General features: G+C 42.4%; 1 protein-coding gene across 1 annotated transcript in view; it reads right to left on the bottom strand.

Moving 5' to 3' along the window:
• The window catches only part of GUCY1A2 (guanylate cyclase 1, soluble, alpha 2), a gene marked incomplete at its 5' end in the record, with an annotated part of 237,962 nt that overhangs the window by 26,198 nt on the left and 195,426 nt on the right, over window positions 1-16,338 (bottom strand). Inside the window, one exon of the mRNA XM_015426580.1 lies at window positions 1,024-1,178. Coding sequence (XP_015282066.1) covers window positions 1,024-1,178 — 155 coding nt within the window. The remainder of the gene's footprint in view (window positions 1-1,023; window positions 1,179-16,338) is intronic.

Raw genomic sequence — 16,338 nt, 5'->3', positions numbered from 1 at the left:
GCCCTGTCAACTCAGGAATGGGGCGATTCAGAAATCATCATCATCATCATCATCATCATCATCATCATCATCATCATCATCATCATCATCATCATCATCATCCCTGGTGAATCCTGTGGAAGAAACCCTATTGCAGAGCACTAAATGTTCCAGAAATTGTTTTGGGCAGTTTCAACTAGTTTTGTGTGTGTGATTTAAGAAATGTATTGGATTCTCCCCAGAGTTATTTTCTAGGACTTCAGTTACTGAGAAACAGAGGAAATTACTAATTAACACACACCCCTCCCCAAGTAGTACCATTACACAGCTTTCTGGCCTTGGTGCAGCACCTTCTTCACAAAGATCTTACCATTTCCATCGCTTTTATTAAATTACATTTTTATTCCACTCTTCCCTCCAAGGAGCAAGGGTGGTATAAATAATTCACACCGCCTCCTTTTTGTCCTCACAATAACCTTGTCCAACAACATTAGCTGAGACAGAAAGTGTCTGGCCCAAGATCACCTAAGTGAGCATCATGGCCAAGTGGAGACTTGAACCTGGGTCTCCCTCATCTCAGTCCAGCACATGAACCAGTATACCACAGCAGCTCTCTGTTTACTGCAACATGTTCAGTGCTCACTCAACACTAGCTGGCTGAGAAACACTCTATAATGTCCAAATGGGATTTATGTATATGGGGTTTTATAAAACAAAATTCAAATTGGACGTTCTAAAGAATTGACCATACTAAGGCTAAACAAGTTCATGCTAAATTATATTCTTTTATATATTTTGTTGATACTGAATTTCAGGCTTTGCAGGAATTTCCAATACAGACATATTGCTGCTCATATAACAACTGATTTATTTGATTGCTTACCTTTTTATTTACCTTTTATCTCATTCATCTCTTTTGGTTATGTGCTACCTTTTTGTATTTTGAGATCCGTAGTTTTATTTCATTTAAAAATACATAACTATTTTAAATGAACAATATGTAAAATCAAAGCAATATCCAAAGAAAGACTGATAAGCACTTACTGGTAAGTTGTTGGGCTGACATTGATGCGGCGTGGATGGCTTCCTGACTCAAACTTGCTTGCTAGAGTGACGTTGTTACCAAAAAGACAATATCTTGGCATTCTTACCCCAACAACTCCTGCCAGAACAGATCCTGAGTGAATCCCTATCCTCATCTGGTAAGGGAGAAAAGGAAAGAAAAGTCCTGTTAATGTGCTATGACATCCCCATCCAACTTCCCTCCCTCAGAGGCCAGATTTTCTCTCTGTTTCTCTTTCTGACTGAGCCACCCTAGTAATGTGTTTTCTTCTTTCCTGAAGTACTCTGGCTGTCCCACCCTATCACAGTATATTTTGGCTGTTTGCTCAGTCCAGAAACCTAAGGGGAGGACTGGGAGCCCCCTTTAACTTAAATGGCACTCAAGACATTTTTATATTCCAAATTGATAAAACATTTTATTTAACATAGAGGGGAAAGTTCAGGTGAAATCAGGGATAAAATTTCTGCGGTAACTCAATATAGATAACTCTGAGGTAAATATCAGTACATTCACAGACTTTAGTTCTTATGTTTCAAGCTAAAGAGAGTTTCTTAAGCTTTTCACAGAGACTTATTTACGTTGAGAGGTTTTTGTTCCAGTGTTTTCCCCAAACACTTCAGTATACTTTATTTGATTAATCTTAAAGTCCTTTGGTTTCCAGAAGGCTGGTATGCTCTTTCCAGTACTCAAACCCCTTCTCTTGAAACACCAGTACTTGTCTTGAGTTTTTAACTGACTCTAAAGGTTTCTAAGGCAGTTTCTAACCACACCAGACCATGGATCTCTGTACTCTTCAAAGCTATCACCCTGTTTAGACTGGGTAGGGAAATTCCTTCTCTTTTGGGGTCAACTGTACCAACTGTTTATCTGATCTGTATTTGGATTAAATAATACCTGAAAAATACCAGTAAAGTATTTTTGGGTATTTTTTTGGCTTGATTTATGCTGAATGTGCACTCCTTGTCAGTACTCAACTCTTCTCACCTAGGGCTGAAATCAGACTGAATTCTCCTCAGCATCTGGTTTATTATTTATTTATTTATTTAACTGGATTTTTCAGCTGCCCTTCCCTGGCATAGCTGGGCTCCGAGTGCTGTACAACATAGTCATAAAACATCAATTAAGAACAGATTAAAACCAGGAACAAGCAGAAAGTAAGTGGAGATGGTACAAGAAAAAACAGTAACTCCACTATCTCACAGGAGTAGGTGGGAGTGCCAGGATGGAACTGTCACTGTCCTCAACCAAATGCCTTGTTGAACATCTCTGCCTTGCAGGCCCTGTGGAACTGTGATAAACCCTAAAGGGCATGGATGTTGTTTGGCAGAGAGCTCTACCAGGTTGGTGCTAGGGCAGAGAAAGCCCTGGCTCTGGTTGAGGACAGTCAGATGTCTCTCAGGCCTGAGACCACCAATGGATTTTGATCTGCAGAGTGCAATGCTCTTCTGGGGGTATACCAGGAGACGCAGTCCCATAGGTACGTAGGTCTCTGACTATTTAGGGCGCTGAAGGTCAGTACCAGAACCTTGAACCTGATCCGGTAGTCCACTGGAAGCCAGTGTAGCTCACACAGTACAGGATGGATGTCCCTGTAAGGACCTGTGCCACTGTATTCTGTACCAGTTGGAGTTTCCAGGTCAGCCTCAAGAGTAGGCCCATGTAGAATGAGTTACAATGGCTAGGTCAGGACGAGACAGGTACGGGGCTAGTTGCCTGACCTGGCACAGTTGAAGAAATACCAGTCTGGCAACATTTGTGACCTGGGCCTCCCTAGTCAGTGAGGCATTCAGGATCACACCCAGGCTGTTAATTGTAGGGCACAACATCACGAGCCAGGAGCTGACACCCTGCACCAGAAGTCTTTCTCTGTTCAGCTGATGCTAACCAATCAGATCTCTTGGAACAGCCTGTCACCCAAGGCTCTCTGGCTCTGTGAAGAATTTACCAGTTTGTACAGCATTTCTAAGCTTTTAAAAGTGCAACCCGTCGTCACATGTGCATCTTCTGTTACTGCTCATGACTAATTTAATCCCCTGGACACTTGTAAGAACTCCTGTAATAGCTTTTATTAGGTTTATAACACAAATGTATTTTTCCTGTAACTCATTTGCTCATGAGCAATTTGGAAACCAACCAACCAACGAGTAGCCAGTGTGATAAGAAACCTAGGTACGGTTTCCTGCAATTGACCACTTGTAGAGCTCCATAACAAGACACGCACAATGAGAATGTATGAAAATGACATTTTATATGCGTCAGAGAATATCAACAGTACTTTATAAGAATGTGCCATCCTTGTAAGATATTACAGTAAAGTAGCTATCTTCTCGAGTAGTTCTGAAATAAATAAATAGGGAACTATTCCTTGACATAAGGAACCGGCGGCAAGCTGAGCCCTCTGGGTGGGTGGATCAGCACTGCCTGAAGTCTTTGGAATGTGTGGACCTTGGGGATGAGATGCAGGTTTCTGATCCCTGAAAAAAACACTTGACAGAAGCAGGCTCGTAGCCAGAAAATTTTTAAGGGGGGGGGGAAATGAGTACAGTGGTGGTGAGCACATCATTATTTATTTACTTCGTTATGAATGGGCTATGATGCAGAGCAAAGTCTCTACAAAGGATCATTCTACAAAGAAGGTTAAATGATAATCCATTTTGTTTTAAACCAAATAACCCCTTCCTTTATTAAATTGTAAAGATGTGTGAAGATCCCCACCACCATATTGTCCCACTTCCACTTTCCTGGGATGCAATGTACCAAAAAGGTGTCGTCCCCCACCAATGTGTCACCATAAAAGTGTCTGTTTCTTCCTCTGAGCCTGAAATTAGGCTTTTCTAACAGAGATCACAGAAGAAGGTGCACTTTCTGGGATGGATGGTCCCTTTGATTCACAACACCATCTTCCATTGAACTCAATCCCCCCCCCCCAAGCCCAAAACCCTGCTCTGGTTTGGCTCCACATAATTTGCTATAAGGACTTAAGGATAGCTATATGCTTCAGAGGACAAACTCTGTGGCATTATACCTCATTAAGTCCCTCCCCCACTTTCCCCAGTCTCCATCCCCCAAATCTCCAGGGATTCCCCAACATGGAGTTGGCAACTGTTATGTATGTGGGCCGCTACCAGGGGTCTGTGGCTACAGTAAGGAGCTTGGCTCCTCTAGACAATAGAAGCCTAGGATCCTAGTTCCCCCAGCATTCACCAATAGCCACTTTGGTGGGAAATTCAAACCCTCCAATGGGACTGGGGGTATGCTGGGTGGGTATGTATATAGTTGGCCTTGCAGGGCTGTTTATTAGTTCCAGTGAGTACAATAAACATGTGCAAACGACCCCAACCCCCCCCCCCCCCAAGCCCAAAACCCTGCTCTGGTTTGGCTCCACATAATTTGCTATAGGATGACTTAAGAATAGCTATAGGCACTCAGACTGGAATGAAATAGGGTTGCCAACCTCCAGGTGGGGCGTAGAGATCTCCCAGAATTACAAGTGATCACCAGACTAGAGAGATCACTTCCCCTGAAGACAATGGCTACTTCAGAGGACAGCCTCTATAGTATTATAGCCAATTAATGTCCCTCCCCCACCTTCCCCAGGCTCCATCCCCCAGATCTCCAGGAATTTCAAATGATCACTTGTGAAAGGCAGAATACAGAAGCTGCTGCTGCCACCCACCACCTCTGATTCCAAGAACCTTTGAATGCTCCCCACCTGGACTAAAATAGAGCCCCCCCCAAAGCTTCTATCTTTATGTGCTACAGTGCTACAGACCAGAGGAATCCATGACTGGCATGAACTAGCAAGCTCAGGTAAGAAAAGCACTATGTCACGTGCTTCAGAGCACAACAAGAGCCAGCAACTACTTTGTGCAGGAAGGAAACTGCAAAGGGAAAGCCCATAGCTGCAGTGAGGCATCTCGGGGCTGGGCCCTCCGACTTACAGCCCAGGCCTCCCAACTTCCCATCCAGCTGGTTTATTTATTTTTTGCACATGCCACAGCCTCGCTGAGCAATCACCCTTGCCTCTCTCTCTCTCTCTCTCATCATTTTTTAAAATTTTATTGAGTATAATTCAAGCATTACAATTTAAAATATAACATAGGTATTAAAACAGTATATAACAGACATCAAAGAACAAATTAACCAGGAGTAAAACAAGAGAGCTAATTATTTTGTGCTTGTTTAACCTATAACAAGTAGCTAAACCGAATTTCCTTTCATATAAATGTTATCGTTAACTGTAATGTGCTGTAGACTAATATAAACTTTACTATCAATATATTACTTATAGATACAACCATTTATGATATATTTGATTTGAAGGGAGAAAACCTTGTGCAACCATATGTTCTAATACTGGAGCCCAAATCCGTACAAATTTGGAGTAGATTGGAATAGAAGAGTTATGGGATCTATTTATATAGTCTATTATCTTGGCCATTATAAAATGATCCCAGATTTTATCTTGCCAAGTGAGGAGTGTTGGCGGTGAGGAAGATTTCCAGGCCACAGCTATAGTTAGTCTGACCGTTGCCAACAGTATTACTATAAGATCCTTAGTGTCACTTCTTAGCGAATTGTCCCATAAATTTAATAAAGTTATTTCTGGTGTACATGGATTAAGTTAATATGAATAATCACTTTCTTCCAGAATTCCAGGATCACTGGGCAGTCCCACCAGCAATGAAGGTAGGTGCCTATTTGCCCGCAATTTTTCCAGCAGGTTGGGTGGTGTAATGTACTATCTTGAGCTTAATTTAAAGAACTGCAAGCGTATGTTGAATACGAAAGTATTCACCCCTGATGCCCAAATGGCATCCCACTGAGAAACATTCAGATCTAAATTGAGCTCTTCTTCCCATCTATTTTTTCCAAGTTCACTAGGCCCCTATCAAAGACACCCGCTTTGGCTAACCATTCTGTCATGTTCTGGAGTTGCAGGTATTGGTGCCATGGGATTCAATGACCTATTTTTTTGTTAAAAATAGTTTTTGTTTTGAATTTTGCCTTTAGTCACTAGATCGCAAGGACATCTTAAATCTGCTTTTATCCAACTGTCAAATGCATCCACGACCATGCCCGGAGGGAACCAGTCTTGGTGAGTGTAGGTGGTCAGTTGAGAGATTCCCGGTGGAAGGAGATGTTTCCTTTGATCCCATACTTTGATTGAAGCTGATAATAGCATGTTAGTATTCACAGACAGTGGTCTGCGGATTGACGGTGTCCAGAGCAGTTCTTGAAGAGTATAAGGCTCAGAGCATTTTTGTTTGATCAACATCCAATGATTTGAATGAATATTCATTAGCATGTGAACTATTAGTACCAAGGCTTGATAGATTGGAGGTGTGTAAAATCTAGTCCACCTAAGCATGAGGGTCTGTGTAATATAGTGCTGTAAATTCTTGACTTTTTCCCACTCCAAAGAAAACGAGTTAAAGAGTTCTGCCAAAGGATAAATTTTTTGTTAGTTATTGAGATTGGTAGTGCATGGAAAAGAAAAAGGAATTTGGGTAAAATAAAACTCTTAACTAAGTGAAGTCTGTCAGGTAATGAAAACTGTAAAGACTCCCAAACTGCTGAGTTGCAATTTTATTCCTTGGTACAGCTTGGAAAAATTACATTTGAAAAGATCTTTTAGGTTCAATGGTATATGCACTCCTAGGAGCCTCCAATCCTCCATAACCCACGTATAAGAAAAATTATTCTGAATATAGTTTGATGTTATCTGAGTGAGATTTATAGGATAAATTTCTGATTTGGAAGAATTGATGAGTAACCCTGAGACGGCTCCAAACCGAGTTAAGGTATGTTGTATTGCCTGTAAGGAGTGACTAGGATTCGATAAATATAGAGTTAAATCATCTACATAAAAGTTACCTTTGTGTTATTGATCACCAATGCTAATTCCAGCAAAGAAAGGGTTGGACCTGAGGCCCTCGGCAAGCGGTTCCATGACCAGAACAAACATCAATGGATAAAGAGGACAACCCTGCCTCGTACCTCTGGTTAGATGGAAGGTGGGGGAGATGCTGCCATTTACCCGAAGCCTGGCTTTATTATGTGCATAAAGTGTGCATATCATTTGCACAAATGTATTTCCACATTTTATTTTTAAAGTAACTTTATCATATACTGTATCTCAATGGAATCAAAAGCTTTCTCAAAGTCCAAAGCCAAAATTAAAGACTCCTTTTTGGTTATTTTCTCATGAGCGATGATATCGATGGACCTGCGTATATTGTCTGTAAGTTGCCTATTCGGAATGAATCCTGTTTGATCTGGCCTAATATAGCGAGCAATGAACGATTTCAGTCTATTAGCAAGGATCGTTGTAAAGATCTTATTATCATGGTTAAGTAAAGCTATTGGTCTGTATGAGGAGGAAGCAGACGGATTTTTGTTGTCCTTATGTATCACTGCTATGACCGACTCCGACCAGGAGGCTGGCATCAAACCTGTATGTATTATGATATTGTCACAAGATGAGTTGCTAAGGATCCACTGAAAGACTTGTAAAACTCTGCTGGAATACCATCAAGAGTTCAAGACATGTGGCCTTGTTAGGCTTTAAGTGTTTAATAGTGTCCAGCACTTCTTTCAACGAAATATCAGAATCCATTAGCTCTGAGTCCTCTCGGGATAATTGGGGAAGTGAAGTTATAGAGTTCAGATACTCACCAATTGCTTCCTGCCTAGGGCCTCTTGTACAGTAGAGCTCTTTATAGTAGTCCACAAATATATTGGCTATGTCCTTTACTAAATATTTTTGTTGGCCGGCCTTGTTCTTTAGTGAGCTAATGAAGGTTGATTTCCTTTTATCTCTAATTCTCCAGGCTAACATGCTAAGATTCTTGGGAGATTTCTGCCAGTACTTCTGTTTAAGATATGTTAGGTTTTTTTGTACACTGAGTCACTTCTAGATTATCCAGTATTTTACATTCTGCAATTAGTTTCTTGTATATTTTATTGTTACCTGTCCTTTTGTGCTGATCTTCTGGAGTAGAGATGCGATCCACCACCTCCCTCCTGACTTTCTCTTTTTCATTCCTTATCCTAGCTGTGACAGCAATAATGGAACCTCGCAGGATTGCCTTCAAAGTGTCCCACAGAAGAGGTGGGGAGACCTCTGGGGTATCATTTTCTGTGAAGACGTTTTTAATGTCCTTCTCAATTCTCTCTTTTGCTACTGTATTGAATAAAATACTCCTATCCATAGTCAACAAACCATCTGAATTTGTGTCTGATTTGAGTTCCAGCCTTCCCACCAACCACGAATGGTCAGTTAGATAATTTGTATTGATTTCTATTGAGGTTACTGACGATGCTAATGTCTGGGAGGTAAGAATGTAATCTATCCTAGTAAATATATTATGTCTATGAGAAAAATAGGTGTAATCTCTTTCTCCTGGATGCAATAATCTCCAGGCATCACACAAATGATATTTTGAAAAAAGTTTGGAGAGTTTAGTAGCAGCAGAGGCCTTGAGGGCTTTTGTGGGAGTAGACCACATCCTTTCAAGTTTAGCATTAGCAATAAAATTAAGATCTCCTCCTAGTATAAGTTCTCTTTCTTGAAACTGCGTAAAATGTTTACTCTCTCGTTGCTCCTGACACAGCCCGGTTGTGTGTGCAGGGGTCTCCCCTGCATTATTTAAATGCCCCCTGAAGTAAAAAATATTAGCAATGTCCCTGCTCCCTCCCTTACTGGCAAAGCCTAGGAAGGGGGAAGGAGGAGGGAAGAAGAATCTCTCCCTTGTTGGCAAAGCCTGGGAGGGAGGCGGGAAGGAAACACTCTCTCTAATTGGCAGAAGACTTGTGACAGATTTCACAGCAACTCCAAGTGTTGATTGGAGTGGCATGATGACAAATGATTGGTGGGGCCCTGCCCCTTTGTGCACCACCGTGGCTACAGGCCTGGACACAAATGTCCTAAATGTTAGGAACCCAAGTCCAATAAAAGTGTGGATGCTCACAGCAACCAGGATCGTAATGACCAAGTGCTATGATGATATGTGGGGAGGATTTTTCCCCCTTTCCCTTTTAACTGCAGCAGCTCCTCAAGTCTGCTGATCTGGGGAAGCACAATTTGAGTCAGACTGAAAGGATAGGGTAATTTTCTTACAAATGCACTGTCAAGTCTGATTGTTTCTCAGCCTGCAATGGACCAACTCTGTCTGAGAGGTGTTGTATGTCTGGTGAAAGTTATACCTGCTGGAGAACATTACAGTTCCTCCTCACAGACTGGGACCCTTTTCTGACTCTTTCCTGTATACATACACTCCAGTACACATCTCAGCCATTATATTTCCAGTGAGATGTCCCCTCGCATGGTATTCACTGGCATTGCAGCTGGGCTCAGAAACACGGAAGAAGCAGAGGAACCAACTTGTGGCTCTCTAGGCTGTTCCTGTTTAAAGAGGAACCACCCAGCCCACTGTCATTCTTCCAACCTCAGCTGAAACAAGGATCTGGCAGTGTCAGGCTTCCCCACAGCATCAATGAAGTACACTCTTGTAGAAAGGTTTTACTTTATTTGAAGCTACAGGTGCATGTACAGGATCACTGGTAGGAATGAGGGGAAAGCTAGGAGCATGACAGGTTATAGTACATTCAAACATCTGAGGCCCAATTGAGGGACTTCCCGCGCGCGCCATTGGGCCTGGGAGCAAACGCTTCTAGTTGGCATAACATATCTCCTTCCCACGGCTCTCCGTGAGATCACCCAAGCAACTATCCAGCAGCGAACCACCTGTGGCCTTGAGAGATATACCCATTCCAGCAGCTAAGCAATTAAGCGTATCAACAGGTCTACATATGAAACCGAAAGAAAGCAAGTGCATACATAGGAAAACCAGAAGAAAAGGAAATTTGGCAGCTTACTGACAGGCAGCCACTCAGCCTACCTATGTTCTTGTCTTTGTCAGGCATGAAAGCACTTTACACTGAACTGGGGGGGTGAAATTGTAACACCATCTGAAGGGCTGTCAACGTGAATGGTTATAAAGAGGAATTACATTCTGGATATGCTTCAACAACTGTGTTTCATTTGCCTAGGAAACAATCTTCAGGAATGGGAAATATCTTTTCACTAAACGGCTTCAGACTAGAAGAGACACTCTCTCCGGCAGCCTCTGGCCTGGCTCTTTTGCGTCTGTCACTTGGAGCTGTCTGCTCTGCTAAATCCCATTCAGAACTGCACCTGCTTTCTGTTTGTGGCACGCAAAGGTCAGCATTGCAGAGGCTGATCTGCTGGAGGGAAATTACTTTCCATCAGGGAACTGGACTACATGACTTCTGGCCCCTTAGAAATGCTTTTTTTAAACTTCACGTTGAGTGTTCAAAAGATGCTTGCTCAGCAGTATATGATGGTCCTGCAAAGTGGGTCACATGACCCGTATCACAGATGAGAGGCTGATCCTGAAGGAGGAGTCAGAGATAATAACAATGGTGTGTTTTTTATGTGCACAAGCCTGGGGGATCCTTGGGTTCATGCGCTCCTTCCTCCTCCCCCCTCCCCTGGTGCACAGCTTAATAATTTAAAAGTTCTGTCCTGGCCAGGATAGCCCAGGCAAAACCAATCTCGTCAGATCTTGGAAGCTAAGCAGGGCTGACCCCGGCAAGTACTTTGAAAGGCGACCTCCAAAGAATACCAGGGCTTGGAATGCAGAGGCAGGCAATCAATGCACCTCTCTGAAACGTCCAAACCCCACTAGGGGTCACCAGAAGTCGCCAGAAATTCCAGGCATGCAAGAACACACACACACACACACACCCCAAGAATTTAACAGTTCCACTTTCACAGCAAACCAGCTTGTTGCTATGTCTGAATTACAAACTATGGTTTGTGCTTTCCCCCTCAAACCAGGATTCCAAACTCTGGGCAAATCTTGACTCGGAAGCCTGGTTTAGAGAGAACACAAGCCAGACTTTCTGATTCGGAACTTAAGGTTTGCCACATAAATGGATATTTAAAAAATGATTGAGCTGCACACAAGGATCAAAGGGGTGGGAATATATTAGCCTAAGGATGTCCCCCAGGGTCATTCATATAACGAGCAACCATGCTTTGTTGTTATGGCTGAATCATGCTTGTGGGAATACTGTCAGGATGTAGCAAGGTATGAATGGAGGATCTCCCTTCCATGTCTGTGTTTTCCTGGCAAAACCAGAGAGGACTACTGGCATCAGAAGACAGCAGAACAGCGGCTTCTGAACTCAAAGCACACCGTCAGAGGTTGAGGGCTCTCATGAGATTTACCAATGAGCAGTTAATGGCTGCTTCTTAGATGTTTTATTTTACTGCCTTTTGAGTCATGGGTAGTGCGTGTTCTGGACAAAGAACCAGATCTTGAATCTCTTATATCTCACCCCTATACAAGGGCTCTCCACAGAGCTCTCCATTTTTTCTCCATGCTGGAAAGGATCAGAGAGGCCGTGTGCCTGAATATTTGGCTTCCCATGCTGCAGGTAGCCTTATTCAGGGGAAAGGTACATGCCTTCCCTGGGGCATTTCTGCACGACTCGTTATATGCTGTTTATAAGCTGAATTTCTTCGCTGTGCTGTATAGCACACTGCTGTCCATCAGACCCAGTCCTGTGCAGTTGAAGTGGACAGACTGGGGCAAAGGCAGCATGGTGTTTAACAGAAACAGGTATCTTGCAGTGCAATTGTATGCAAAGTTACACCCTTCTAGGCCCATTAAATTCAGTAGGCTTAGAAGTGTTTAACGCTACTTCAGATTGAACCATCAGTTGCTGAGACTAGCAAACAAGCCCCACCCAGAATTGTTGAAGGGGTCAGGGAGTGACTGGACTTCTCTGATTTATTGGTACATCTGGTCTTCTCTGACATTCTCTCCCTTGGCTAGAACTGAGTGATAGTACAAAGGCTGAATCTCCATTTACACCTTCCAGGTTAACCATTTCCAAGACCCCCTTACTGAATCCTGTTTGGACATTCCCTTAAGCCAAATGTACAGGCCATTTTAACTCTGACTTTCTTAAGTAAGACTCTCCTCAGTTAATCAATATTATCAGCATCCAAACTCAACCAAGATCTTAAGCCCATTAAGAGTTTAACCAAATTAAACTATATTTAGTGACCAAATCAAATCCCCCTGTACATGGCTCTGTTTAGTATCCAGTCTAATGCCAATACTCAGCAATAAATCTCTATTATTATAGTTTGCTGTGATTCTGTAAGTAGAAATAAAACAAACCATTTTTCCCCATGTATGCTTTTATTGATATGACTGGTTGACGTGATTACATCTGTTTTGTTCTTCTGTCTCAGAATATATGGACAGTTCAAAACAACATGCAAAATCATACTGTATTATAACTACAGCTAGTTTGTGAAACCGGGGTTCAGCTCACAGATGAGATGATCATTCACACCCTAGGTTGCCTTGACAAATGTTGGTTTGTCTTTCCTCAAGATCTTCACTCTATTCTATGTCTTCACTCAGGATCTTCACCCTATTCTCTATCCCCCCCTGCAGAGACCTGCCTGGAACTACAGTTAAGGTTAACTTTTACTACACGAGTTTCCAACCATGGTCTCAGATCCTGGTTTGAAGTACCTTAACTAACCATAATCAATGGTGGAAACCCATCTTCAGATGAGCACACTAACTGCAGTTAGTTTAATTAAGCCATGGTTTCACGCAATGTCTGAAACAAGCCATAGTTCTTCATTTGCATAATAACAAACCGTGGTTTAATCTTCATTTGGAATCCTCGTTTTGTAGACATGAAACAAACCATGGTTTGATTTGAAGTCTGGATGACATGACAAATTGGTTTACTGAGTACTCAGTAAATCCCTTAGCTATGATCTAGTGGGGAGGAGAACAGGGAATACCTCATTCTCGTAGCTGCAAATCTTGCTTTGCCATTATAGGAAAAAAGTTCACTCCATACATGCTTTATACTGCATATAACTGTAGGTTAAAGAATGATTGTAATGTCCTATGCTGTTCTTCAAAATGAGAATTAACAAAATGTATTTTAGACCACTTAACAAGCATGAACAGAAAAAGGGTCAAGCCTATTATATGGCAGGCTTCAGAGAGGAAATAATACCAAGGTCTATTTATTTGTCTATTATCAAATTTACTTTTGCAGTTTCTACTTTATCAAATTTCCGCTTTTATGTCACAACCAGCTCTGTGTAAATGGAGAATGTTAATCAATATTGCAAAAATAGCAACAGTAAAAAAAGGCTCCCAGAATGGAGAATGTGAAAAAACCTCAATGGTGAGCATATGAAAATTGTTGAGGCGCAGATAGCATAGAGAATTGTCAGAATTGTCTAGGAGAACACTAGGAGCATAGAGAATTGTCAGGATTACTCATAGGCATTTGAAAGAAAAATAAATAACCCTGGGAACTGGGACTTTGTGGGTAAGTGACATTTCTTCATGTACCAGGGGACCTTGCTGCAGTTCTTATGGTGTCACTACACAGAGCGTAACGTGGACACACAGACATTGCTTCGAGCTGAGACTTTCTCATGGCTGAGTTGCTCCATGAAAGGTGATGACCTCTCAGAAAGAGCTCAAAAGAAAGCTGCTTCATTCCAATGTTGTTAGGAAGTTTTAAAGTTCTCAACGGAAATGTAAGTCCAAATCCATTGGTTTTCCAATGGTTCGTAAGGCGCATTGAGTCAAGATGCTTAAATATGTTCGTGCAAATTATGTAAGTGCTGTAGTTTCCTCATTGAAACATGCAAATTAGCTTCTGTTATATTGACAGGTTGGCTACAGCTAACGTCAGCCATGGGCTATTATTGATACTGATTGCTCGCACCTAAAAAGTGAGAAATGGATGATAAGATCACTGGCTACCTTTTGTTCATATGACTTTCATGGGGAGATCACTGATCCTATACATTTAAGGAGTGATCCTAAATTGGTCTAGTTGGAAGCAGGTGCCAGTTTATTTCAGGGGACTTACTCCCAGTCTTAGAAACTTGTTAAGTCAGCATAACCAAAAGTAGTTGTTTTACAAATTCCCTTAAGCACAAGTTCCAGGCTGTTAGGTGTGTACCAACACTCTGAATTACATAGAATATTTTGGCTTATCTCAGTCCAGGGCATATAGGGTTGCCAAGTAAAAAATCCTCACTGGCAGGGGAGCCTCGCCGGGCTCTGGGAGCTCTCTTTGGATGCACGCTGCCAGCACGTCACCGGAAGTGACGTGCGACGTCGACCACACTGAGTTTTCCCTCTGACGATCCGGGCCATGCCCCCAACGTGGTCGACGTGGTTGCGTCACCTCCGGTGACGCAGCCACGCTGCGCTTTGGGGGGCAGAGTTCCCCCCAGGGCCCGATTCCATGGCAGTGGAAATCGGGCCTCCAAAGTGGGAGTTTACCCGCCCCCACTTGGCAGCCCTAAGGGCATAAGAGGTAGTGAAGGACAGTTTTCTGTGAAGATGGCAGAGTACTATCCAGGGTAGAGGAAAATCATCCTAAAAATGCAAAGATCTAAATATTTTGGCTTTTTAAGCTTTTGTACTACATCAAATTCACATATACTAGACACAACCCCAAATGCACCACAGAAAGCAAGAAAGAAACCGCCAGGAAAAGATGTTTAGCAGGGAGGAGGTGCTGAACAAAATTATTTCTTCTTGGTGTTGCTCCAGAATTTAATAACAGCTTAGAAATCTTATGAAGCAACAATGCAATGAACTAGTTTTGGACAGGCTGCTATCTTTAAAGTACTAATGGTTATTTTCTTGATACTAATCAAAACTGTGAGTCAGTCTTGGGAGGCAGTCAAGATGTAAAGGAGATCTATGTTTTAATATTTTTAATGTGCCTTCTTGCCAATAAAGTAGGCGTATTGTTTATTTTGACAAAAGTTACATTAAGAGAGCGAAGAACCCACTCTAGATAGGAAATGTTAATAGGACGCAAAGGACATAAATGAAGTCCTGATTAACACAAGAATTACAGCAACCTGGGAGATGAAATCCTTCATGAAATTTTTTTGCCATTTGAAAGAATAAATCATAATAAAACAGCTTCCCCACATTTAAGTATGGCTATCATAAGCATAAGGAGCTGCGGTGGCTCAAGTGGTTAAGACACTGAACTGCAGGCTGTAGAAGGTCAGTAGTCCAGCAGTTCGAGACCCGGGTGCTGCATGACGGAGTGAGCTCCCGTCTCTAGTTCCAGCTCCTGCCAACCTAGCAGTTCAAAAGCAAGAAATTGCAAGTAGATAAATAGGTACAACTTCAGTGGGAAGGTAACAGCGTTCCGTGCGCCTTGGTGTTTAGTCATGCCGGCCACATGACCACAGAAATGTCTTCAGACAGTGCTGGCTCTTCGGCTTTGAAACGGAGATGAGCACTGCAACCCTAGAGTCGGATTCGACTGGCTTTCGAGCAAGGGAACCTTTACCTTTACCTATCATAAGCAAGCAAAATTATTAAAATATTCACATTTCACAAGAAGGCTGCCAGCACTAATTGATCAAGCTTGGCTTATGCAATGTAATAAATCTATATGTGGACTCAATAGTTTAAAAATAAATATTCATTGTCTCTTTTATAGCTGCGCGCCCTGACCTGGATGGCCCAGCCTAGCTCTGTCTTGTCAGATCTGGAAAGCTAAGTTTGGTGTGAGAGCCAGTTTGGTGTAGTGCTTAAGTGCACAGACTCTAATCTGGGAGAACCGGGTTTGATTCCCCACTCCTCCACTTGCACCTGCTGGTGTGACCTTGGTCAGTCATAAGTTCTTTCAGAGTTGTTCTCTCAAGGGCAGTTCTCCAGAGATCTCTCTCTCAGCCCCACCTACCTCACAGGGTATCTGTTGTGGGGAGAAGAAGGGAAAAGAGTTTGTAAGCCACTCTGAGGCTCCAAGTGAAGGGCAGGGTATAAATCCAATCTCCTCCTCCTCCTCCTAAGTAGGGTTAGTCCTGGTTAGTATTTGGATGGGAGACCACCAAGGAAGTCCAGGACTCCTACACACAGACGAGGAATAGCAAAGCTGTTGGGTATTACAAGTTGAAAACACTCAGTATATCTGGGGTTAAGTGTTTGTTTATGTTACTCACAGGAAGTCACATGTTTCTCATGTAGCCAATGTTCTTTAGATGTAGAAAGCCCAGGAATTTTCTCCCTGATCTAGGAATTTGATTGGGACTAAAGTGTCAAGGTGTATTAGCATTTTATGGCTTCTCTTCCCATCTTTGTTTGGTGTTCTGAAGAAGAAGAAGAAGAAGAGTAGCCATAATCTCTCTCTTCTAGTTTTGTCTTTGTAGAGTGAGGATGTAGCCTATTTAGCTC

The sequence above is a fragment of the Gekko japonicus genome, unplaced genomic scaffold (assembly GCF_001447785.1).
Source record: "Gekko japonicus isolate JY-2015 unplaced genomic scaffold, Gekko_japonicus_V1.1 scaffold1525, whole genome shotgun sequence".
NCBI lineage: Eukaryota > Metazoa > Chordata > Lepidosauria > Squamata > Gekkonidae > Gekko > Gekko japonicus.
Note: the sequence above shows the minus strand (reverse complement) of the source record. Positions and strands in the feature narration are given on the sequence as shown.